At 44.1% G+C, this 27,141-nt stretch overlaps 1 protein-coding gene across 1 annotated transcript in view; it reads right to left on the reverse strand.

Annotated features, from left to right (window-relative positions):
- Positions 1-9,125: 9,125 nt before the first annotated feature.
- Positions 9,126-27,141, reverse strand: part of ABHD2 (abhydrolase domain containing 2, acylglycerol lipase) — a 95,279-nt gene continuing 77,263 nt past the window's right edge. Inside the window, exons 5-9 of the mRNA XM_007946092.1 lie at positions 18,353-18,445; positions 15,270-15,380; positions 14,589-14,658; positions 13,047-13,131; positions 9,126-9,322 (exon numbers count right to left, since the gene is read on the reverse strand). Coding sequence (XP_007944283.1) covers positions 9,126-9,322; positions 13,047-13,131; positions 14,589-14,658; positions 15,270-15,380; positions 18,353-18,445 — 556 coding nt within the window. The remainder of the gene's footprint in view (positions 9,323-13,046; positions 13,132-14,588; positions 14,659-15,269; positions 15,381-18,352; positions 18,446-27,141) is intronic.

Genomic DNA, 27,141 nt, shown 5'->3' on the forward strand with positions numbered 1-27,141 from the left:
CTGGGTTCTCAATTCTATTCCATTGGTCTATGTATCTGTCAAAAAGGCAAATTGTTTTTGCCTCCTTCTTCCTGAGAAGAGACAGTGAAGCAGGGGTGCAGGAGCCTGGCTCCTCCAGGTTGGGAAGAAAGCCTACATCCCGTATTAAGAGCAACTTCCTTCCTGGGGCTGTCACTTTGCCAGGCAGCAGGAAATGTGCAAGTGGGTACCTTAATTTCCCAAAATGACTATTATTAAGAAGGGAAAAATTGGAATCAGGGTTTGAGGATACACAAATTGGCTGGTCAGCACTTCCAAGCCCAGCAATGTTTTTGGAAATTACACCTGGACTCACCTCTGCTTTTCCCACAGGCCCATTAGTTTGACACCCCACTATGGAGCTGAGACATGGCACAGTGGTGTTACTGGGTGTAGTGGATGCAGACCATACCAAGTGACAATGTCGGGGGGGGGTGACACCAAAATGACTGCCTATAAAATTTTTGTGCACTGTTTCAGCAGAAACTTATCATGTCATTATTACCGAACTACAATGACAGGTTGAATCACGTGGCTTCATCTGCACACGCTATAAGCACACACTGTTGCTTTTGTTGCTGCCCGTGTCATTATAATTGGTGATTTTGTCAAATTTTCTGGTGTTTTAGTTACAATAACGGGGTAATCAGTATCTGTAAACCTATATCAGTAACTTTTTTGAGAATGAAGCAGTAATTAAAGAAAAAGGAGAAAGATTAAAAACAGCTTACTGTTCAGTTACTAATAATGTAATTCAATGTAAAAAGATCTTATGAAACAATTTTGTTAATATTCATATAATTTAATATTATAGTTAAGGAAATTACAACTATATCACATATTACTCTATCATTAAAATTTGTACTAAACATTACTAAGGATTTTGTATGGTCTGGTATAGGAGGAGGGCTGTGGGGGTGACACCAACCCTGGTGATGCCACTGCTAAACAATTTATCCCCTTTGGGATAAGTTCAAGTTTATCAGTTTAAGGTCAAACTGCCTTTAATGTCTTCCCAACCTCTCATACATAGCTGTCACATTCAAGTAACCTCCTCTAAGGACATTCAAAACAAAAATGAAGGGAAGTTGTCAAGGGTCACCCAATTAGGTGTTTGGTTTCATGTGGGAAAGCACTCCCTATAGGGCTAGAGCTGAGGAGCCTGTTCAATGTTATTGACAGGTATATTAATAATAACATGTTAGCATCACCAGGATAGGAAGAAACAAATGTCACTGAACACAAATGCTGTAGGACTGGCTCAGCACATGTCCAGCTATGTCCTGGTGGCCCTAAATGAACCTGTTGACATGCTGTTGGTTATCAAGTATCCTAACACCCTGGACCTGAAATCTCTTCCAAGTGGTAGTTTTCATAGTAGTATTCTTTGACTGTTAGTTTTCTTGGATCAAAATAGTCTGGCTATGTTGTGGGATATAGGAAGGGGGCAGGTGTAAGCTTGCTTACGACATGAACTTTGACATTTGGTACTGGGCATTGCTGTTGTTGTTATGTGCCCTCAAATCAGACCTGACTCATAGCAACTCCTCCTTGGGTTTCCGAGGCAGTATCACTACGGAAGTAGATTGGCCAACCTTCCTTCAGAGGAGTGGCTGGTGGGTTTGAACCGCCCGCCTTGTGGTTAGCAGTCAAGTGCCTTAGGCACTATGCTACCAGAGCTCCTTGGGCATTGCTAGGGCATGATAATGCAAAACCCTCCAAACCTACCTTCGTGATAGGATATTCACCACCCAGCCTGACTTATCAGAGGGTGTGCATGGACAATGAGAGAAGAAAACTCTGAGGGCAAAGCTCTTGGGGTGAGGTAGGAGCATGGGCTAGAATAACTCTCCTGGCTGGCCAACTGCTTGGCCCCAGCAGACTTAGCTCAGATTCAGAGAGATACAAGGGTATACACTAGCACCACCCAACCAACCCAATACGATCTTGATTTAGGTAAATGTCCACCAGTCTTTTCCAAGAACATTATTAAAAGAGCATACTCACCATGCATGACAAACAGTACTTACATCTCACCTTGCATTCTGTCTACAGGGTTTATTTTATAAACCAAGATATTAAAAATGACTGTATCTCACTTATTTCAGTCTTTGGCTTTCTTGCCTGGAGAGTGACACTGTGGCTGGTCATGTTTTTGGTATTTGTTTGCAATCAAGCAGCAAGCAAGCACACTGCTGTTGAGTTGGACCCAACTTGATGAGAATGTGGTGTTACTTGCCCCTTTTCTTTCAAACTTTTTTCTTAAAAAATTTTTTTTATTGTGATTTGGGTGAAAGTTTACAGAGCAAATTCACTTTCCATACAGTAGCTCACATACACTTTGTCTCATAACACTGACTACAATTTACCACAATGCAACAGCTCCTAATTCCTCCCCATAGTTACCTCTTCCTTGTGTCCATCCCTTCATGCACTCCTGCCCCCTGAGCTGTCTCCCTGTGCATACACAGCCCTTCTATTCTCCTATGATTATTCTCTCCAAGGAGTTTATCTACCTAATGTAAATGTTCAGCTCATATGCCTGTCTTTTGTTTGACTGGAAGCCACAGGTGTGGGTTCAATTCCAGACCTGATGAGCAGCTAGGGGCCATAGTCTCAGTGGTTCCATCAGTCTCTATCAGACCAGCAAACCTGATCCCTATTTTTTTTTTTTTAAATGAGTCTGAGTTTTGTTCTACATTGTTCTCCCTCTCTATCCAGAATCTCGTACATAGATCCCCTGCTGAGTGGCTGACAGTGGTAGCTGGGCACCATCTAGTTCTTCTAGTCTCATAATCATATATTGCCCCTCTTCTTGAAGCTCAGGCTTTGGGGAAGACAGAGGAAATAATTCCACTAGACAGAAAATCCCTGTTGTACAAAGAACACCCAGACGCACCACATTTTTAGTCTTTATTTTTTTTAAGTAAAGAAATTCCATTGAATCAAAGATAACAAAATTAGGTGTTTTTTTTTTGTTGTTGTTTTGTTTGTAATGATCTTTGTTTACCACCACACAGAATCAAAATAGAACCAAAATATGAAAACATAAAACAATCAAGGACACCACTTTCAGTATAGTTTCTTAATAAAGGTAAATATCCTCATATTTAGAAAAAATTGCATTGCTAGTTGCAAATCTTAAATGCCTCAGTGCTGGAGGGTCCTATAGTCCCCCTCAGAGAACTGGCAGCAGGGAGGCTTTCAGAACACAAATGCAAAAATACATTATTTTCAGGGCAGCATTTTAATTTGTGGAAAAACCCAAACAAAACAAAACAAAACCAGAACAGGAATGTGAAAGTGATGGTTCTCAAAAATCAATCTGGAAGCAGATCTGCCAACATAAGAATGTGGTTGAAGGGCGTCTAACCAGGAGCGGGAGAAATGCGACTGGCTCCCCTCCCCCTCCCCATCCCTGGCGTGACTAAGGCAGCTGCAGTGGCAGAAGTCAGAAGCTCAGGTACAGTGAAGGTCTTCCTGAGGCAGTGGGAGGTCCAGATCATCTGGAACTGGTGTGGAGAGGTGACAGGATTCTACAAGGACTTGTGCTTTAGGAAAACTAAAGAGGCCCAGATGGAAAACGAAACGAAACCTAACTTCTACACCTAGGAACTGTGTCCACCCACGTGAACAGCCTGGGAGGGAAGTGGCTTGTGCTGGAACCAAGAACTCTAGGTGACTGTTGCTGGCTGCTCAGTGTGAGTGGTCTGGAAGGAGGCTGCCCACTGAGATGTGGGTGCAGGTGTGATAAATGGACTGTCCCCGACTTACGGCAATAGTTGTCTTTTTAACTAATGGGAACCAAACAGGGGAGAAAGTAGGTTATAGATTTCATTACTAATTGATAGGAGTGGAGCTCAAAGCTGAGAACTTCATGAAATTTAGAGTTTAAACTTAATCCGCCAGTTAGAAATTAACTTCAGCTTACTGTCAGCGATACATAACAGCTTCACATGCCACCTACATGCTAGGAAAAACAGGTCAGAAAACATGGGGTACAGACTCTTCCAGAAGGAGTAGCTATCTACTTCCTGGGAATGGCTGGCCAGTTAAACTCTGCAGCCTGCTTCCAAGGGTCACTTCAGGAGGATGCCTGGGTCACAGAATGTGGAGGCAGGAGCAGCAGCAAGGCAGGCAAGAGGAAGCAGCCTTGGTTTTCGAAGGCACCCTAGTTTTCTAGGCCATCAGGGGCCCATTCCCCTTTCCTTAGTTTCAAATGTAATTTGGCAAAAGCAATCCTAATTTATGAAGAGGTGGGTAGTTCCCTCTGCTTTTTCTTTCCCTTAATTGCTTAGCCTCTAAATGCCACAAAGCAGGTCACTTTTCAGGGCTTTTTTTTTTGTTTTAAGCATCCAAGTAATCCAAAGGGATTTTGAAAACACAGCGAGGCAAAGAATGACAGAAAGGTGTCAGAGATGAGGCACGCTGGCCGGTTCTGGATCACAATTATTGTTGGAGGTGAGGAGGGAGGCGGGAGGAACACATAGGCCACTTAAGGAGATTCTCTAGTTTTGCTGTGGTTTCACGTCGGCCTTGCACAGCAGAAGAGTTTGAATTCTAACGCCACAATATTGTTGTAATACCAGGGGATTCTCTAGAGCAAAGTTAAGGCTTTCTGGGCAGAGAAAATGATTCCAGATGATATTTTGACAGGAGGCTGCACTGAAATGCTTCTTAATAACTCCCTGTCTTGCCTAAAGGATAAAGACCTGTAAGTTCTTTTAACTCAACATGAGGTTTCAGCAATCGTTACTTGCGCTCTAAGTCAGAATCAATGCCACAGGAAAAGAAAAGCCTCTCACATCTCAGACATCTGCTTGCCTGGAAAACACAAACAAGAACACACGTATTGTTTCCTGGAGCTGGCAGAATGGAGCTCAAGTCACACAGTTACAAAGACAGCGATTATTTAGATGCCTGGCGTATAAGCTCAGCTACCCACAAAGTTCAGCTTTAATGAAGACTGCACTTTCGCAATGACAGCCTGAGCAGGAAGGATTTCTGCCCTGGGAACTCTGAATGCGCTGTTGAGCTGCACTGAAGGATGGGGATATTCTCCTCATTCCAAAGGCAGCACCTGCCCCAGTCACAAGACCACCCTGGGAACCAGGCAAGGATATTGAGATGGTAATGAAGATGCTGAAGTCAGTCAAGGACAGAGAGATTTAGGCAGTATCAAGGCTTCACCAGGAAAGGAGTCCCTGGGGAGTGCATCCGATTAACAAACTCAAGCTCAGCTGCTGACCAAAAGGTTAGAGTCTACCCATAGTTTCCTCGGAAGAACCAAAAAAAAAAAAAAAAAACACCCCAACAAACTCAAACTCACTGAGTCGTTTCTGACTCATAGCAACCCCCACTGGGTTTCCAGGCCTGTAGATTGCCTGGTCTTCCTTCCGTGGATCAGATTAGCTGGTGGGTTTGAACCGCTGACCTTCCAGTTAGCAGTCAAGTACCTTATCTGCAACACCACCAGAAGAAAAGCCTGATGATCTACTTCCAAGAGATCAACCACTGGAAACCCTATGGAGCACAGTTTTACTCTGACACCCATGGTATTGCCAGGAGTTGGAATCAACTAGATGGCTACTGGTTACTGGTCACCAGAAAAAGTTTAATGCAGAGGCTCTCTCTCTTTCTCTTTCTCCAAGTCCCCTCAAGTGGAGCCTTGAGCCTTGACTTATCTGCTTTCCACCTGCAAAGGCTGTTGACAAGCCACATAGGAATGTGCAGGCAAATGATGTGGAAACAGATGAAGCAGTCTTGGGGGTGGGGTCTTGGAGACATCTCAGATGATAACACAGGCTCAGAGAGGTGAAGTGACTTGCCCAAGATCTGCTGCGAATTAAAGACAGTTAGAAGAACCCAAGTCTCCTAGATCCTAGTTCCATAACATCATGTCAAGAAAGGAACACTCCATTTTCAGTTATACTTCCACCCTCATGGTATGTCATGGGGCTCCCTGTCAGGTGCAAAATGCTGCAGGAAGGTGAAAAGCATCCACTAATGATAGGCATCTTTCTGCCTTCATTCTGCTCTGGAATTCACTGGTACAAACTCACACCAAGAAAGAGAAGAGGTTTTCTTCAAGTCTGTTCAGTTCCTTTCTAACATAAATGCATTGGCTGGACTTGACCCCACCTCTTGGGTCAGATAATCCTGATTTGACTGGCATCAGTTTCTCATCAGTGGCCTCACATGTTTTTCAGAAGGAAAGGAGTACAACCAAGAGAAATGTGAGCATTTTCCCGCTCGTAGTTTTAATAAAATAATAGAATTGTCTGTGTCTATGCAACTTATGCCCCTAATCTGATTTGAAAATATAATATCTAAATGCTCTTTGACAATTCAGGGTTGTTTTTACCCAGACAGGATCTTAATAGTAAGAAGACAACTTAAATTATCGTCAGAACTGAATGACTAGGGAAGAAGAGGGAGGAAACCTGGAGGAAGGAAAAAGATGACCTGCACATCAAATACTGCTCTCCTGTTTACCAGGCCAGTTCACAGCTCTGTGAATTCAATGCCTCTGTGCTCTCTTTTACAAGAACTTCCCTTTAAGACAGCCACAGTCGCATTCTCATTTCCATGCCCGAGAGACTGAAGCTTGAACAAAGGGCTTCAGTTGATTCCATGTGAGCCAAGATGGAATGTAAATGCCATTCAGAGTCACACACTAAAGAGTTCAGCTGGGACCTGGCCCCCGTGGTCCTGTGGATGAAATTCTGGTTGTGTGGCAACCAAAGCTATGGCGCCAGCCCTGCCCTGCCTCCATGGAGACCACCAGAACTGCTGTGCAGACCAGAACTGCGCTCTCCAAAAGCCAGGCTTCTGAGGACCAAAGGCTCCTGGTCACTCTCATCCCTGCAGTCTGTGTGTATGACCACAGGACTGTCTTCTCTTCTGTGTGGAGCCAGTACCAGGGTCACTAATTTGTCAGAATAGCTCAAGAGATGGGGCCTAACAAATGAAGAACCTATCTCACTTCTGTGATAGTGATTGCACCCTATTAAGTTATTGCTTGGTTTGCCTAATTTCAGAGTCTTGAGAAATGAAGGTAGCAGTGAGAGATGTCTATGAATCTTCTAGATTACAGCTGGGGTCAGAGTCAGGGGAAGGAAAAGTAACAAAGGGGAGGGACTAGCTTCCAAATTGAGGGGTAAATGATAAAGTGCCAGTTTGTGCTAAAAGAACATGAAAAAGAAATGCACTGGAGAAACGACAACATGGGGGAAACGTCAAAATGCTGGGATTTGGAGAGAGTGAGAGATTATATCAAAGCGAAGCTGAGACCACAGAAATCTCACTCCTTTCAGATAATGCTGTTTCTGATGTCATTAGTCAGAATGATCTGGTGGTAACTGTCAGAAAACAAGTGTTCAGCTTACAGACATTACCGGCAGTCACTTGGACCAATGCCAAACCTACATCCACCTGTAGCCATGAGGTTCTGTATTCAGGTGCTCAGGTGGCTCCCTGGACTCCTTCAGTATCCACACAGACCTGTTATATTCCTGTCTATCCTGGAGCCAAAGGAGCGGATGCAGGGAAAATCTTTTTAAAAGTATCCAGGCAATTTCACCTGTAGTACCCTTTAGTTCTAGATAGCAACTGTGGATTTTTCAAAGTGCAGGGTTTTCAGATATTCAAGTGCCACAGGATTGGAGAAAAAGACTACCTGAAACCTAGAGTGACATTTTGATTTGAGAAGACACACTTCGGAAAGATCTGTATGCAACAGAATACAAATATGGGATGTTCAACTAAAAATCTGGTTTTAAAACAATATCCTCTTCATTGGAATTATCTTTCTCCAAACTCAGAAGTAGAGATACCTATTTTTTTTTTTTTTTAATTACAATTCAGTGCTTAAAAAACAACAACAAAACCAAAAAGCAACCAAAAAACCTCTATATGGAATGAGGGAACCAAAAAAAAAAAAAAAAAAGGCAAATGATGACATCAAGGCTATACACTTGAACTGGGAGAAGAGCTCCCAGGCTCCCCTGGAAGGATGTTCTCTCAAACATCAGTAAATCGAGTTTGTCATTGAACTTCAGAAGTGGTAGTGATCTCGGCAATCTACCTGGTCCCAGGCCACCATTTCACAGATGAGAAAACTAAAGGCCAAAGGGACTTTTTTTAGGATCATATTGCCAGTGAGAAGCAGAGCCAGGGCCATAGCCCACACTCTTCACTCCTACTCGGATCTTCCCAAGACATCACATAGTGACGCAAGGGTAGCAACGTAGCAGACCTGGCAGCTTTTGAGGCCCCTGGGAGCCAAGAGATAGTTCTGATGACACATTTTGATAAAATGAGCTTCCAAGATGTTTCTAATTTAAAGGCCTCATGGAACAGTGTTTCCCAAATTTGCCAAGTGATAAGAATCAACTGGGACACTGGTCAAAAATTAAAATCCCCAGGCCCCTTCCTACACCCATGGAATCGGCCTCTCCAAGGGGAAGGACCTGGGAGGCTGAATTTTTCACAAGCGCCCCAGGTAACTCTCATCATTAGGGAAGTGTGGGAGAACTGTCTTAGAAGATACTGAGGGAGAAAACTTGGGTTGTGACTCAAGGGAATTTCCTTTACCATTTAAGAGGTCACAGGCTGGCCTAGGAGGTCAGCATCTCCCATGCTGAGCTGCATCTTCAGTGCTGGGCTAGGCCGGTGAGCTCTTTTCAAGGTCTATATAAGGGCACATACAAGTATCACAAAACTAACATACACCCCACACTGTTTTGGGGAGAAAGTCTTTTGATTGGCAAAGCAAAATTGTGGTTCTGACACATTTTTAATAGGGAAACTAGACTTAATTGGCTTAAAAGCAATCAAATGCTGAAATGGGACAGGTGGGTGAGAACCCTGTCACTTGTCACCATGGCTAACAATGCAATGGAGGAGACCAGTAACCTAAGCACAAAAAGACCCCAGAGCTGCTGGGAAGAGTTGCTGGCTCCAAGACAGGTGTGCCTGGTGGGCGGCCCCTGCTGACGGTCTGAGGTCAGATCCAGGTCACTGAGGGAGATGGGAGACCTGAAACAGCCGGCAAGGGGACGCGGGTCCCAGAGGAGGCCGCTGGAACGCACCAGAGTCCAGAGGCCTCACTCCAGGTCAGCCTCCATCTGCTCTGTGTCAGAGCACTGTGACTTGTTCCGCTCCCATTGGCAAATGGCGTTGGCATACTCCACCACCAGTTTATCCATCCATGTCAGGGGCTCGGGGAACAGCACGGAGCCCTCAAAGAAGCCCAGGTGGCCCCCATGGAGAGGCAGCACAAACATGACGTTCTCCTTTTTCTCTGCAGGGGAAAGGCAGCTGTGTGAGTTACTGTGGCGTGGTTAGCTCCAGAGCCATAGAAAAAGAAACCAACCAAGTGCTGTTGAATCAGAATCAACTAATGGTGACCGCATGTGTGCCAGAGTAAAACTACGCTCCATAGGGTTTTTAATGGTTAGTTTTTTGGAAGTGGACCACCAGGCCTTTCTTCCAAGCATCTCTAAGTGGACTTGAACATCCAACATTTTGGTTATCAGTGAGTGCCTTAACCATTCATGGACTCCTAGTTCCAAGGCAGGAAGTGCTAAGGTAAGCTGGCCATGGGGGTGTCTAGGCTTTCCCCACAGGTGAATGTCAGCTAAGTAGGCATCCAACCTCTACTCACCTATCTTTTTCAAAAGTAGGAGGGAAAGCTGATACGGCAGGCAAAATAGTGGGACCTAGCTGTTTTTGGAACTATTCCAGTTTGGTGTTGGAACAAACGGACACCAGCTTAAGAAAGTTTTAGAACTCTACCCCGGCAGTTCTCAAACTCTGTCATACATTAGAGTAATCTGGGGTTTTTGGTGGCAGAGTAGTCAAAGCATTCTGATGATTACCAAAAGATTGGTGGTTTGGACCTATCAGCCACTCTGTGGGATAAAGATGAGGTAGTCTGCTTCTGTAAAGATTTATAGCCTTGGAGACCTTATGGGGCAGTTCTATTCTGCCCTACAGGGTCACTGTGAGTTGGAGTTGACTCATTGGTAGTGGGTTTGGTTTGGAGTTTATTCAAGGCTGAGGAGTCCCTGGGTGGTTAACAGTTAATGCACTCAGCTGCTAACCAAAAGGCTGGAGATTCTAGTCTATCCAGAGGTGCCTTAGAAGAAAGGCCTGGCGATCTACTTCAGAAAATCAGCCATTGAAAATCCTATGGAGAGCAGTTGTACTCCGACATGCCTGGGTTGTGATAAACTGATAAGTCATACTCGACTCCATGGCAACTGGTTTTGTGCTAGGCTATACCACAGATCAACTAAATCAGGATCTCTGAGGGGGTAAGGGTGAAGGGAAACCTATGAACAAGTATTGTTAAAGCTCCCCAGGCAATTCCCACGTGAAACACTTGGGGAATTGTTAAAATGCAGACTCCAGGTTTAATAGCCTTGGGGAGGAACTGAGAGTCTGCTTTTCTAACAAACTTTCCAGCAATGCCACTGTTACTGGTGGGGGCCAGACTCTAAGTAAGGATTCATAGTATTTATACTATTATTTACTAGATGAGAAGGAGAATTCAATGGAATTAATGATTTGTCATTGACGTTGATCTTCAAGACTAAAATTTAACTAAAAGCTGCAAGATGTGTTAAAAGATGCCCACACCTTTCAATGGCAATGCTAAATGGCCATCTGGAGAATTCATAACTTTAGGAACCCACATTTATGTTAGCCCCATGCAGGCTAGTGAAGGGTTATTATTGAAGACGTGGGTAAAATGAACCCAAAACACCAAAACCAGACCCACAGCCATCGAGTAAACTCTGACTCATAGTGACCTCCACTGGGTTTCTGAAGCAGACTCCCCCATCTTCCTTCCGTGGGGCAGCTGGTGGGTTTGAACTGCCAACCTTCAGGTTAATAGTCAAATGCCTTAAACACTGTGACACCAGAGCTCCTTATAAAATGAACAGCCAGGTACAACAGGAAGCACCTGTCTTCTGGGAAGTAACTACAAATGAGCCCCCTGCTGGGTGCTCCAGGCCTGGGAGCACTACCTTTCCTGGCACTGCAGAGCTCTTTTCTTGTCTCACCCCCTTTACTCTTCCTTTCCAGTCACTGTTTTGTAAGTTTTTTGGGTGAAAGCATTAGAGCAACGGCTGCAACATTAGATACAGAGAGGCACGCAAGTGCTGTTGCTTTTTTCACTGCCACACACGTGGCCTAGTGGCTGCTCTGGGGTAGTAGTGTGCCTACGGTTTGTGATAAGGGGTTGGCAGGACATAGCCTGTATTACAAGACACAAAGAGACCTCCAAAACACGCAGCCTTCATCTTGAGCAGTGAAACAGCTTTGGCTGCTTTAGCTTTGGTCCAGACATATTCAGAATCAGAATCCCACTGGTTAATACATGATGGTAGCATAGTGCCTAAGGCACGTGACTGCTAACCAGAAGGCTGGAGGTTCAAACCCACCAGCCACTCCTCGGAAGGAAGGTTGGGCAATCTACTTCCATAGTGATACCGCCTGGGAAACCCAAGGAGGGGTTGCTGTGAGTTGGGTCCAACTCGATGGCACATAACAACAACAACAACAACAACTTACAAGGGGAAATTTAGACACAGAGAACTGTGGAGGATGGGGGGTGATTGAGGGAGGGGGGATTATGTCATCTTGTTGTAGTTGTTTCAACTCAAAGCACCCAGACATTTAGTTACTGATAAACCTTATGCTCTTTGTAGTTTCTCAAAAAAGTAGTAATTCCTGTTTTTGCTATAAACTTTTTGGTTCTAGCAACAGGTCAGTGCAAGTAAGTTAACAGGTAAAAATCATGCCCCTGGGCAGAGATTTAGTTTGGTAATGAATCATGCTTATATGATAATGAGAATTATGATGTAATCTTTTGTAACTGTGCAAAATGCTGAAAATGTTTGTATATGTTTGGCATATATCTAAACCTGTAACAATGTCACCCTTCTTCAGCAACCTATAAAAACCAGCAAGCTGCTCCCAGAGGTCAGACGAATCTGAGGTGGAATATCTGTCCCCCTTGCTAAAGAATAAAGCCCTCTCTTTCCCACACCCCTAAGGCATTTGACTGATAACCAAAAGGTGGGTGGTTTGAAACTACAAGCTGCTCTGAGGAAGAAAAATGGGGCAGTCTGCTTCCATAAAGATTTACAGCCTTGGAAACCCAACGGAGGTCATTATGAGTCGGAATCTACTTGATGGCAGTGAGTTTGGTTTGGTTTTGGTTTCTGTCACCCTGATGTGGTTTCTATTGGTGAGAAATGCACCAGGCACGGATCTGTTTTTAGTATGACAAGAGTAGAATTACCCCATAAGGTTTTCTTGTCTTTAATCTTTATGGAAGCAGATCATCACATCTGTGTCCCATGGAGCTAGGTGGGTTAGAACCACCATCCTTTAAGTTAGCAGCCAAGTGCTTAAGCGATGCACAGGCAAGGCTCCTTCCTAAGGGTCTGATATTACAATGCTAAGCTAGTTTGAAATTCCTAGGTGTTTCCTTTTGCTACCCTCTCTCTAGTTTCTCCTACTCCTAGCCAGTGTGGAACAAGATAGCACTAGCTGGAAGCATAGTGAAGTTCCTGTGAGCAAAGTTCTTTGCTGTTTCAATTGCTTATATTTTTATCCTCAAAGCAGATAGAGAGGTTGCCATAAAAAGTAGCAGAACTGGCTTTTCAGGTTAAGTTTTCAGTTTAAAACTTAAAACTGTTTAAGTCAAACTCTCAGACTTAATGGAACCATAATCCTGAGACAATCATGTCATGAAACTTCAGGTAACTACCAAAAACCCCATTTGGCTATAGATAATGTACAGTAGTCCTGCCTCCTGCAACAGGATGGAATATGAGAAGGCCTCAGTGTCAAAGCCCAGCAATATCAGGAGAGGCTGAGTAAGAACACTGCACCAGATGACCGTCCCCCCCATCGTTGGTCTCCAGGAAATGATAGTGTGGTGAAGGTGACAGAATTTACTGTGGCAATTTGCTGAGTGGTTGAGGGGAGCGGCAGGAAGAAACACTTACCTGAAAGAGATTTTGGAATGGTTAGAAGACTTTCATGCACCAAGGGGTCATCAGCTGCGTTAACCAGCATGAGAGGCACATAAATCTGCAGTGAGAAGACAAAGCAGACTCAAATTATTGATTCCCTTTTTCAGACCCCATGATTCAAGTCCAAATTCACTACTGGACATGTCTTTGAAGCAAAGGGAAGAGGGTCACTGCTCAGCTTGTTGAACAGGTGGATTAAGGATGCCTTGGACTCACTGCCAGTAGAATGAATTATAACTGCTGCTGTGATTACAGCCCTGGTGGGCGTGTACAAGAACAAAGGTCCACGGTGTTCTAGATGACCCAGTTGCTCTGACGTTGAGAGAGTATGTACTTAAAGAAGCTCACTGGCAAGATATTTTTGATGATCTTCCCAGAGTTTCAGATTAGCCAGACCTACTAGAATGATGACTTTACAAAGACTTATGTATACATTCACTCGGTTTATATGGTGGGGAGCAAAAAGGAGTGTGCTCTGCTCCACACAAAGGAGATTTTTCAGAAGAATCTGAAGGTTGAGAACAGGTTGGAGGATTTTGGGAAGCTCTTGGCAAAGCTGCAACCAACACCCACTTTTGCACAACAGCCAACAGCCTTCTCTCGGTGTTTTGGTGGAGATGGTGATGATAGGTAGATTCAGATGCTGCTGGAAGCCTAACGAGTAGTTATGTTAACCTGGAGTCTCTGACATCTGGCTTTGGATAGCTTAGTGCTTCCATTATGGTTTTAAATGAAGACACCACAAGCCTGGGTGAGGATGCTAAACTAGGAAAGATGGCCGACATGACTATAATTCACAATTACCTGGTTTAATTTACCTGGGCCACACTAACACATGGACATGGCAAGGATACATGGGAAGTCTTGTGTTTGGGTAAAAGGATCAATTGTGCAGGGAAGGAATGAGGGAGACTGGTTTGGCAGGGGTTCAGGTAAAAAAAAAAAAATATGGAGTTTCTGTTTTTTCCGTTGAGCACAAGCTTGGTTTAATATAAAGTATATTGCAGCTGTTAAAAACTGCATTAAAATAAACCAGTCTAACTTATCAATAGACATGATCTTCATCATTTTGTTAGAGAAATACATCCATTTTGCTCTGTGCTCACCAGGTCATGCAAAGCAGACATTCTGAGTTTAGGCCTAAGCACTACATTAACAAAATACACATGGCCAGAGCAAGGGTCCTGGGTGACAGGAAATCTAAATGATCTCCCATGAGGAATGATGGCAGGAACTGGGCAGCATTATATTGACCAAAGGAAAAATAGGTGTGCCAGCAATTTTAAGGGCTTTCACACAGACATGGGAGGAGACTGGCCCTGCACTGCAATGTTGGGATTACCACAGGGAGGTTACAGAGGGACAGAGGTCAAGATCCAGAGGAATCGGAGGCAGAGTCTGGCAGAGCTTCTATGTGGGAAGTGTTGGAAGGGCGGATGTTGTATTGCATGTGAGGCTGGCAGAGGGACGCTCATTCTGAGATGCTCCTACCCCAGGCTGGTGCTGGTCACTCACCCTGTGCAGGTACCTCATGCAGCTTTCTTCCTCATAATATTCCTTCAGGGAGTTATAGCCATGAAACTTCCTGGGACACACCAGAAAAAGAAAAAGGAAAAGTTTAAAACAACATTTGTCATAAGATCTGAAGGCTGAGCTGATTTCATTACTGCTCTAGCTCTAAACTAACTCCTACCAGTAGAATATACAGAGGCAGCAGAGTCCAGCGGTTAAGAGCACTGGCTTTGGCATCTGGATTCAAGTCCTGACTCTGCCACTGAATGACCTTAGGCAAACGGTTTAACCTCTATGAGCCTCGGCTTCTCCTCTGAGATAGGACCTGCCTTAATGGCGCTGTGAGGTTTGTGACATCAAAGTGCTTACTAACACAGTGACTGGTCCAGAGTAACTAATCAACACTTGTTATCTGTAGTAATTATCTATAGGATCATCCCCATCTAGAGAGTGGCTGCTTCTTGGTTCAAGGTGCTTATGCCATGGAGGGCCACAGAGCCATAGTCCAATCTCCTCACTGTTTTCCAAGAGAAATTAGAAATCTGAATTTTTCTGTGAGATCTTCTGTGTTTAAACATTGGAAACGTATTCAGGGAATCACTAACACTAATGTGTCCAGAGCAACTCACTTGTGCTGGGCTGAGCACCCTGCCCTGAGCGCTCCTCCCCTCAGCCTGGACATACCTCATCACGTTGTCATCAATCTGCATCAGGGATGTTGCTGTGTAGAGCCGGCTCAGGTCTGTGTCCTCCAGGAACTGGGGTTTCTTAACACGGTCTCCAAAAAGAGCTTGCCTGGAACAAGACACACAAGCAAACAGAATAAAAAGTAGATGACAAACAAATATAGCAGAGCAGAGAGGCAAACCAGGAGGGAACGTCTGTGACAAAGCTTATGTGGATAACTTAGAAATAGATCCCATTAGCCTTTAGAAGAGGTCCTTGAGTGGCTCAAGTGGTGTGCTATTGGCTATTAACCTACAGTTGGCAGTTTGCACCCACACAGTGACACCACGGAAGAAAGGCCTGGTGATCTGCTTTTGGAAGGATTACAGTCAAGAAAACCCTATAAAGCAGTTCTACTCTGCAACACACTGGGTAGCCAAGAGTTCAAAGTGATGCTATGGTAACTTTGAAGAAGTGTTTACACTGCTGACTTTTGAATAACTGCAGAAAGATGGACCTTGAGACCTATATCCCTTTCCGGGGCAAAGATGCACTCTGTGCACTGCTGGAGGCACCAAGACAAACTAAATATTGGGTTTGAGGCGAACTAAATATTACCAAACCTTCACAGCACAGAGAGGAGGTCTCAGAATGGGCTCTGTGGGGGAGTGGTGGGCAGTGGGCCTAATAGTGGGGGGCCTTTGCTGCAAAGTATGGGTCCCAACTTCACATGTGTTGATACAGTCCACCTTGGGCAAAGCCCCTTTCCCTTTATGAGCTATTTGTACCACTTAACAAAGAAGACAATGGTTAGTATTTGGGCAAATCAATAGCTCTGGGACCTATTAGCTAAAAACCTAACCTATTCAATAGAGTAACCCCCTTGCATTAAGGAATAAAAAAAAATCCATCTTGAGAGAATGACAAGAAAGGTAGGGGCCAAAAGGAGCAGCCTTGGAGATCAGAAGCATAGTATTTGCACAGGGAGATAGCTCAGAGGGCAGGAATTCATAGGAAAGAAGGACACAGGGAAAAGGTAACCATAGGGAGGAAATGGGAAGAGAGCTATTATGGGGAATGCAGTCAATGTCATGAAATAAAATGTGTATGAACTGCTGTATGGAAAATGAATTTCCTCTGTAAACTTTCACAAATTTAAATCACAATTTTAAAAAAAGACAAAATAAGCACACTTTAGACTTCCATTCTGAATCATAGAGCTGAAGGAGGACCAAGTGTGCTGTGAGGTCTGGTCCTACAGCAGGGAAAGTTCATTATGGAAACGAGACATTCTGGGATCCATCCCACCCTCTCCACAAGAGGAGGAACAAGTTTCTTTAGCATCTGTTTTTTTCAAACAATTATTTATTTGGATAGATTTCTACCTATGGGATAGAATTCACCATTTAAAGTTTCTCTAAAATGCCTACATGTTTGGGTTCCTACTGTAAATTTAAAAAGAGTATATATACTTAGAGCACACCTAAAGATTTCTCCCAATTTGCTAAGAATTAGGTGATGAACTTTCTGGACTAATCAACAGCAATACCAAGCATTTTGGCAAAGCAGAAACGTTCCCTGAGAGGAGTTGCTTTTGGTCTCAGAGGTGTGGAAAAGTGGGCAGATGATTTGGGTTTGAGGACAGAGGCCTGGCTTCACCCTTCTGGCTATGTGGCCTCAGCAAATCCTGGGACCCATTCAATCTCAGCTGAGCCCCACCCTACTCAAGGCCACACACAGAACGCTCAAACCATATGCATTTGCCATAGTTTACGTCAACTAGCTCAGGGGACACAGATCTTCTCCTTTGGCTGCCCCCACCCCACATGAGGATTTGAGGATATGACTGAGGACACACAAGGCAACATGGCAGCCTGAGGGGTTTGAGCAGCAGCCTGGCCCAGGCCCATGGAGCCTTTCTTGCAGGAGGCCCAGTCTAGTGTGCATGGTGGGACGGACACAAACACGTTTTCTTTTCACCATTGAAAAAAGAGAATAAGAAACTGATCATTTAGTCAAATTGCTTTTCTTAAGGTAGTGTCAGAAAACCAAAACATTGTATTTTTTGAGTGCCCATTATGTGCCTGGCTCTGAGGAATTCCAAATAGGCCCAAGCCCTCCAAAGCTTTACAGTTTAGTTGGTGACACAAAAGTGGAGGAGTTGGCTTCCCCAGAGGCAGGAGGACAGAGAAGGGCCTTACAGGATGGGCTGGGAAGAGCTGTGGTGTGGGGGAGGAGTCGCATGTGGTCTGTGAGGGTGTACTGCCATCCAGCTGAAGTGGACGAGACGTGTGGGGGAGGAAGAAGCGAGAATAATAATAATAACCACGATGATAAAAATCACTGCTAGTATTTATCAAATGATACTGCCCACCAGGCCCGGTTGAAGCACTTGGCAGGGGTTGACCCACTGAAGGACTCTGGGCAGAAGAGAGGCAGGATAGAGTGCTGACTTATATAGCGGTGTGAGCAGGGAGGTGTGGGTGTGGACACCTGACACCTGCTGCTTGGTCAGAATCCCTGGGGCCTTTGGCAAAGAGTCCACAATGATTCTTGATCCCCAAGCACAAAAAGCCTTCCTGAGCAGGAAGGCTACCCAGACAATGATAAATCACCCTTAGCATTACTCTCATTTAGGAAGGAGTGGTATAGAGGTGGTTTTTTATCCTTAATTTACTGGGAATTATGAAAGCAGAAGGTGATTTGGCAAACCTCTGGTGGCTTGGGACAAGTTTGTTTCTAAGCAAGAAACAAGCCCAGTCAGTAAAGAGTCTGCACCACCCCCACCTTCCTTTTTCCCACCTGAGAAACAAGAGTTCTGGCTTTTGTTGACACCTAAAGAAGCTCAAGACTCCTCGGGTAATGCAAATGGCTAACGTGGTCAGTGGCTAACCAACTAGAAGGTTGGAGGTTTGAGTCCACGCAGAGGTACCTCAGAAGAAAGGCCTGGCAATCAATATACTTCCCAAAAATCAGCCATGGAAAAGCCTATGGAGTACAGTTCTACTCTGACACACATGGGGTCACCATGAGTCGGAGTTTTTAAAGAAGCTGAGAAAGGAGCTGTCCGTCTCCCTAGGGAGAGCAGAAAGTAAAGGTACCTGTGCGAGAGGATGATTTTCTTCATGTTGTCAGCCATGAGGAAGTTGTAAAACCTCCGGCAATGATCCCACTGCATGAAGGTTTCCTGGGCCCTAAAAGAACAACAAAGTGAGAGTGAGCGGGAGTGTGCTGTGTTGAGGACATGGCTGGTGCAGGCCAGGACGTAAGACTCTTGTGCCTGGAGCAAGGTGCTTTAGTAGACAGCTCAGCTTTCCCAGCTCCTATGTGGGAACTGGGGCTCTGAAGTGTGGCACTCAAACTATCATCTGTAGGGAAAGCCTATGGAGAAACTGTAATAGTACCATGAACATAACCCCGGTGAGAAATCTCTCTAGGGGTAGGGGCTTGGTTGGTGACACTCAGTGACATCCTCTTCCAGAACCTGTCAGACCAGCGTCTCCTTCAATTGTCATTTGAACGTTTTCTCTGTGCTGTGTCTTACCCTGCAAGCATGTTTTTCAGGCTTAATAACAAGAGTGTGTAAGGGGAGGGTGGGTGGAGAAGCAGTTTTTTAGGGAAAAACCTAAAAGGAAAAAATAAAAATTCTTTTGTTGCTCTTTGAGAGGTAAAGGAAAATCATGAAATTTGATCTTCTGCAAGAAAATCTTTCTTTTAATTAGTATTAGAACTGTCAAGGGGCAAGAAAAAAAAGCAGCAAAAGCAGTGAGGCAATCCTTACACACAGCTCAGGTGTGGTTGGCAGGTGCTAGGCCTCCCTAACGTGGGGGCATGGTCTCTAACTTCCCATCAGGGGCACGCTAACTCACTGCCGTCCAGTCAAATCCAACTCACAGTGACTCCTCCTTGGGTTTCCGGGTGGTATCACTATGGAAGTAGATTGCCCAATCTTCCTTCCGAGGAGTGGGTGATGGGTTTGAACCGCCAGCCTTCTGGCTAGCAGTCAAATGCCTTAGGCACTATGCCACCAGAGCTCCCAGGAGTGGCACTAGGCAGGTAATATTATCCCCATTTCCCAGATTAGGAAACCAAGGACTAGGTCCAGTGATGTGCCTTGGGTCACAATGAAATATTAAGGTATGACTGAAGTCTGGGCTTGACTTAAGAGCCACGTTCTTGACTCCATCCCATGCAGAGGGAAGGGACAGCACTGCCAACATTCTCTGCAAGCCTCTAGGATCCAGGTGTCAGGGCAGCAAACACCAATGAGCTAATCCCCACACTGCCTTGCTGCCTGCCCCCTCAACACATTTTCTTACCTTGGGTATGAATCCAAACACAGGCAACTGATGAGCCCAAGTTAGTTAAAAAGAAACCTTCATTTGGGAGATTTCTGATCTCAAGGCCTACTTCCACCCTGGGAATTAATCTTCCACCCTGGGAATTAATCTGGGTGTCATCATCTTCCAGATGACAAGAGAGGGGATCTGGGTGGTTGATATTTTAAAGCCCAGGAAGTTTCCAAAAAAAATTTCCCCAAAGCTGCCACACTCCTGATTTTGGAACAGCAAACATTTCCCATGACATCATGGTTAAAATATAAGTAGTATATAAGAATATAAGAAATATATGAAGTAGTGGGAGTTAAAAGTGAAATGGTGTGTGGTTTTAATGGCCTGTGACAGGTTCAAAGTGAAGATGAACATCACTTTCAGAGGGGAAAAGGTCACACTGTAAGTGTGCTGGGACACACTCAAGCACTGCAGGGACAGAAAGGACAGGCCAGATAACATGGGCGGGACCCTGGCTATGCAGGACTGTGAACATCTTCCCTTTGGCCTGAGGGACAGGTTCCCCAATCAGTGGTCCACAGCTTGCTGCCTCTGCCAGGCATGTTCTTACTCTGACCTTGGACCCATGCCACTCAAGTCACAGAAAGCCAACAGCTTTCTCTCACCCTCATTCATCTTCCCCTTTTGTTGACCTCTGAACTACAGGGAAATTCTTGCTTTGTTAATACCTCTTTCATATTAGAGGGAATACAGAGGCAGGGCAGGGAGGAGGGTGCTGGCCATGAACTTAAGATACAAAAAGAGTGTTCCAGCATTGTCCAAGATTTTGATTAAGTAACACCACAGGCCTTGCTTGCTGAAAGGCTCGCAGGGGCCCAGGGTTCAAGTAGGGACCAGGACAAAGATGCTGGGACCATGTATCACTGTTTATTTCGGTTAACATTCATTCCTAAGTATCTTTGGCTTGGTCCCTGGGTGATGCAAATAGTTTTCTCTTGTCTACTAATCTAAAGGTAGGTTGTCTGAACCTACCCAAGGGTGCCATGGAAGAAACGCCTGGTGATCTGCTTATAGCCAAGAAAACCTCATGGAGCAGTTGTACTCTGTAACACGTGAGGTTACTATAAGTCAGAATCTACTTGACACCAATAGGTTATCCTTGGTTTCGCACTGAATGTACCTAGGGGCTGCCTTCTACCACCTTTGGGTCTATACTTAAGGAATTAAAGCTTAATTATGTATTGGTTTAATAAAACACAATCAAGATTAATGTGCTATAAAAATAATAACTTACATGTTTCTTTTTTTATAAAAAGACTTGATTTCTTCCACACCAACAAAGATAGTAAATGGAAAGGCAATAAAAGACTAGAGGAATCTATAGACTAAAAGAACCTTAAGAGACAAATCAACAAATGCAATGTGTGGGCATTATGTGGCTCCTCACTCAAACAAGCCAATTGTAAAAAAAAAAAAAAAAAAAAAAAAAGAAAATCAATGGAATTTGAACAGTGACTAGAAATGGGATATTAGGGAATTACTGTTTGTGTGTGTGTGTGTGTGTGTGTGTGATCGTGGTTGTGTGATTATGTTTAAGAAAAAGTCCTTGGAGTCTTTTAGAGCTACTTAGTGAAATGTTTACAGATGATATGATATGATATAATGTCTGGGATATGCTTTAAAATAATCCAGTTTACTGGGGAGTACAGTAGGTGGGCAGACAGGAAAAAAGAGTGGTTATGAGTTGATCACCGTTGAAGCTAGTGATGAGTATGTGGCAGTTCAATATTTTATTCTTTTTTATTTTGTATGTGTCTGGAATTTTCCAAAATAAAACAAAAAGAAGAAAAACCAGACAAGGATGCCCTCTATTACCACTTCTATTCAACACTGTATTAGAAGTCCTAGCCAGGGCAATAAGGCAAGAAAGGGAAATCAAAGGCATCCAAATTGGTAAGGAAGAAGTCAAACTACCCCTATTTGCTGATGATATGATCCTATACCTAGAAAACCCAAGAGACTCAGCAAAAAACTACTGGAACTAATTGAAATTTAGCATTGTGGCAGGATACAAGGTTAACATCCAAAAATCAGTTAGACTTCTTTACACCAGCCGAGAGACTGCTGAAAAAGAAATAAGGAAATCAGTATCATTTACAATAGCTATGAAGAAAATAAAATACTCACAAATAAGTATCACTAGGGACACAAAAGATCCATACAAAGAAAACTCACTACCCCAAGAAACTATTAAGAAATCTACATAAATGGAAGAACATACCATGCTTATGGATAGGAAGATTGAACCTTGTGAAAATGTCCATACTACCTAAAGCAATCTATACATTCAATGCAATCACAATACAGATCCCATCAGCATTCTTTAAGGATACGAAAAAACCAATCACTAACTTTATATGGAAAGGAAAGAGATCTCGTATAAGCGAAGCACTAATGAAGAAGAAGAACAAAGTAGGAGGTCTCACACTGCCAGATTTCAAAACCTACTATATAGCCACAGTAGTGAAAACTGCCTGGTATTGGTAAAACAGACATATAGACCAATGGAACAGAATTGAGAATCCAGAAATAGATTCACTGACCTATGGTCAGCTGATCTTTGACAAAGGGCTGCAATCCATTAAACGGGGAAGAAACTGTCTATTTAATAAACGGTGCTGGCAAAACTGGATATCCATTTGCAGAAAAATGAAACAAGATCAGTACCTCACACCATACACAAAAACTAACTCCAGATGGATCAAAGACTTACATGTGAAACCTAAAACTATAAAAGTTCCTCAAGGAAAAAATAGGGGCAAATTTAGGAGCCTTATTATATGGCTTAAATAGACAATCAAGTACAACCCAAAGTACACAAAGAGCAGAAGATAAGCTAGATGAATGGGGCATTCTAAAAATTAAATTTTTATGTGCTTCCAAAGACTCTTCCAAAGAGTCAAAAGAGAACCTACAGATTGGGAAAAAATATTTGGGAACAATACACCTGATAAGGGACTTATCTCTAAAATTTATACAAAACTCCAACACCTCAACAACAAAAAGACAAATAATCCAATTAAAAAATGAGCAGAAGACATGAATAGATACTTCACCAAAGAGAATGTTCAGGCAGCCAACAAACACATGAAGAAATGTTCACGATCATTAGCCTTTGTTGTTGCTGTTGTTGTTATGTGCCGTTGAGTCGGCCCCGACTCATAGCGACCACTCCTTGGGTTTCCGAGGCAGTATCACTATGGAAGTAGGATTGCCCAACCTTCCTTCCGAGGAGTGGCTGGTGGGTTTGAACCGCAAGCCTTCTGGTTAGCAGTCAAGTGCTTTAGCCATTATGCTACCAGAGCTCCTCATTAGCCATTAGAGAGATGTAAATCAAAACAACAATGAGATACCGTCTTGCTCCAGCACTAGTAGCAAAGATCAACAAGACAGAGAATAACAAATGCTGGCGAGGATGTGGAGAGATTGGGACTCTTGATACACTGCTGGTGAGACTGTAAAATGATACAACCACTGTGGAAAGCAGTATGGCAATTCCTTAAAAAGTTGGAATTAGAAATACCATTTGACCCAGCAATTCCATACTAGGTATGCATTCTAAAGAAGTGAGAACCAGATCAAGAAAGATATGCACACTCATGTTCAACACAGCACTATTTATAATATCAAGAAGATGAAAACAGTCTAGGTGACCATCAAAAGAAGAATGGATAAGCAAACTATGGTACATACACACAATGGAATACTATGTAATCCCAAAGAATAACACAGAATCTGCAAAACACCACATAATGTGGATGAACTTGGAAGACATTTTGCTGAACGAAATAAGTCAATCACAGAAGGACAAATATTGTATTAGTTCGTTATTGTAAAAAGTCAAGGAAAGGTTTCTATATGGAAGAAAATTTTCTTTGTTGGTTACCAGGGGTGGGAGGATAGGGTAGGGAACACTGTTAAATAGGTAGAGACAAGTATTGATTTGGGTGAAGAGAAGGGCAATGTATCAAATGTGAGTGATCAATATGGTAGCACTGAGCAAGAGGGAAGACATAGAGAGGTGCATGGGAGGTACAGACAACAAAGATGAACCCTTTTGTACATACAGTATTGCATTGTCAGTGATGGTAAACATTGATCTACAGGTGGATCGATGGGAAGACAGGTTGAATGATTAGGTACGTCTATGCAAGGGGGAGTGCACCCACGACTATGTATAGGGTTGGCAGATAATGTTTCTACAAGTGTATTTGTATGTTCTGTAAGAATTCCCATGTATATCGTAGAGCTGACAAGAGACAAGGTTGTAGTCATTTCTTGGCCATAGCCAGCTACCCAGAAGGAGCAAGTAGTTCAACCTGTTGGGTCAGGATCATGGTCGCAGGGGACATCAAGCTCAATTGGCATAACACACTACACAAAAACATTGTTCCACATCCTACTTTGGCGAGTAGTGACTGGGATCTTAAAAGCTTGCAAGCAGCCATCTAGATGCAACAATGGGTCGCTCCTCATCCAGAGCAAAGAAGAATGAAGAAAACCAAAGATTCATGGAAATAATTATCCCAAGCGACTGGTACGCCATGCAATCCTCAGCCTATATGACTATGAGACCAGAAGAACTAGATGGTGCCCAGCTACCAATGTCAACTACTCGGAGGGGAACCTATGTAGGAGATCCTGGATAGAGCGGAAGAACAATGTGGAACAAAATCATGTGGGAAAAAAAAGGACAGGTTTGCTGGTCTGATAGAGCCTGGTGGAACCTTGAGACTATAGCCCCTACCTCCCCTTCAAGTCTGGAATAGAACCCAGTCTGTGGCTTCCAGCCAAACAAAAGACAGGTAGGTAGATGGGCTGAACATTTACATTAGGTAGATACACTCCTTGGAGAGATCAATTATGGAGGAATAGAAGGGGTGTGTATGCACAGGGAGACAGCTTGGGGAGCAGAAGCACAAGGGAGGAAAGGACACAGGGAAGAGGTGACTATGGGGAGGAAGTGGGAAGGAGAGCTGTTGCACTGTGGGAGATTGCAGTCAATTTCATGAGACAAAGTGTATGTGAACTGCTGTATGAAAAATGAATTTGCTCTGTAAACTTTCACCCAAACCACAATAAAATTTAAAAAAGAAAAGAAAAGAAGAAGAAGTCGGAGGAGAAAGGAGGAGGCGGGGAGGACAAGGAGAAAGAAAATACACAATAATTTTGGATTATGAGCTACTGAACATTATTTGCCCTGCCAAGAAGAGTTAATGATCAAAGAGACACAAAGAAGAGCTAAAACTAGTTTTAACAGGGGGTGGTGAACAGGTTAGACAACAGTGCTGTTGAGCCTTGACAACCATTTTCAGGGATGTGTAAAAGGCCCAAGCACGTAGCCCCATCAAAAATCTCATGCATGCACCTTCCACTGATGCCAAACTTATCTGCCTTGTTTTTGCCTGAGGTTGTAAGAAGTGCAGGAGACACATTTAGGCTAGAGTGGCAAATGTGCCCAGGGCTCTGTGGCTGGTGATGAGATGAAGGGCGGGAAGACATCTGGACCACCCAGCTGGCAAGAGGTAGTGCAGAGACTGGAACTACGGCCCTCTGACACAGTGGGAAGTTCACCAAACTCTGCACAAGCCACTTCACCTCTCTGAGCCTCAGTTTCCTCATCTGTCAAATTAGGGGACTAAACTCAAACCAAAACCAAACCAAACTCACTGCCGTCGAGTTGGATCCGACTCGTAGCGACCCCTCCTTGGGTTTCTGAGGCGGTATCACTACAGAAGTAGATTGCCTAATCTTCCTTCCGAGGAGTGGCTAGTGGGTTTGAACCACCAGCCATCTGGTTAACAGTCAAATGCCTTAGGCACTATGCTACCAGAGCTTCCAGGGGACTGAACTAGAGAATCTAGTCCCACACCCAGGTTGCTTCTATTGCTGAGGCATCTAGACAGTTCCATCTCAGGCCTGACTCAGGCCACTTGGGGAATGTCAGTGATGTTTTCAAAGCTTCTGTTATGGCAGCTAGAATTCTGCAGAGGGGAATGGCTGTGGTGAGTGGAGAGCTGGCCTTGGCTGAAGGGAGTGGAAGGATGAGCAGGCTTTGTAAGGATGGGGAGGATGTCTGCTTGGAAACCAGATGACTCCATCAAGGAGATTTAAAGAGAATGGAGGTGGAGGTAAGGGGAGAACACTCAGAAGACACTGTGACAGTGCAGGATCTGAGTTGGGCAGACTTCAGTATGACAGAGTGACAAGAATAGCAGTGGTTTGTGAGAGGGGATGGTTGGGAAAGGAAAGGGAGGAGACCAAAAAAACCAAACTCACTGCCATCGATCGAGTCAATTCCAACTCATAGCAACCACCTCTGGGTTTCCGAGGCAGTAAATCTTTATGGAAGTAGATTGCCTCATTTTCTTCTTAGGGAGCAGCTGGGGGGTTTGATCTGCCAACCTTCTGGTTAGCAGTCAAATGCCTTAGGGACTACCAGAGCTCCTGAAAGGGAAGAGAGGTGTCATTTATTTACAACCTCAGATATTGACATGCTGATGGACAGCACACACACAAGGCGTCCTTAACTCCAGAGAGTACAATGATACTTGCTGAGATGGGACTAGGACTGGAAGGAACCCCGTGATGGAAACTGGATGGCTATCCTATTCAAGATTAGGTAAGCTTGTTGGAAGAGAAGCAGAATAGTACTAAGTGGCAAGAAAACACAGACCCATGCTGATTCCAAAAGTCCAACAGGGAAAAACATGTGGAGAACATTTTGGTAAGAGCTGCCAGGTGAGACGGAAGACACGAATCACACATTTCTGATACAAATTAAAAATGGACATCAAAGCCATGGGACTTCAGTTCTCTGAATATTGAATGACTGCCTGTTGTTGGCTGCCGTAGAGCTGATTCTGACTCACAGTCACCCAATGAGACAGAGTAGAAATGCCTCCATAGGGTTTTCTTGGCTGTAAGGTTGGGCAATCCTACTTCCATAGTGATACTGCCTCGGAAACCCAAGGAGGGGTCGCTATGAGTCGGGGCCAACTCGACGGCATATAACAACAACAACAACAATCTTTATGGAAGCAGATCGCCAGGTCTTTTTCCTGCTAAGTCACTAGGTGCGTTTGAACTGCGAACCTTTTAGTTAGCAGCCGAGTGCTTAGCCATTGGGCCACTAGAATTTATGGGTGCCTGACTTGGCTAAATAACAGAACATCCAAGTTCTTGACTTGCCTTTAGACAGCTCTGTCCTCTTGAGAGAAGGGATGGCAGGAACTGGTTTTTCATTGAACCTAATGCCGACCCACCGGGAGAATCTAGGGGAAGGCACAGAAGAGATGTGTGGGATCCTGGGAGAAAGCAGCCAGGTCAGAGCAACCAAGAGGGGAAGGCTTTGAATAAGTAAGGGTGAGCCCTTGCTCGTAGGAAGGTAGGTTTCAAAAACTTCCAAAAGAAACCAGATGACTCCAAAAGAGAAGGGGCTTCCTGAAGTTGCAAAGCTCTCAAAGTGATTCTGTCATTGAGATTGTAAATGAGAAGAGCACCCCTAGAAACCAGTGTGGCTTCCGAGAAATGATACA

The sequence above is a fragment of the Orycteropus afer genome, unplaced genomic scaffold, assembly GCF_000298275.1.
Source record: "Orycteropus afer afer isolate SDZICR_OR568_19922 unplaced genomic scaffold, OryAfe1.0 scaffold00150, whole genome shotgun sequence".
Classification (NCBI taxonomy): domain Eukaryota; kingdom Metazoa; phylum Chordata; class Mammalia; order Tubulidentata; family Orycteropodidae; genus Orycteropus; species Orycteropus afer.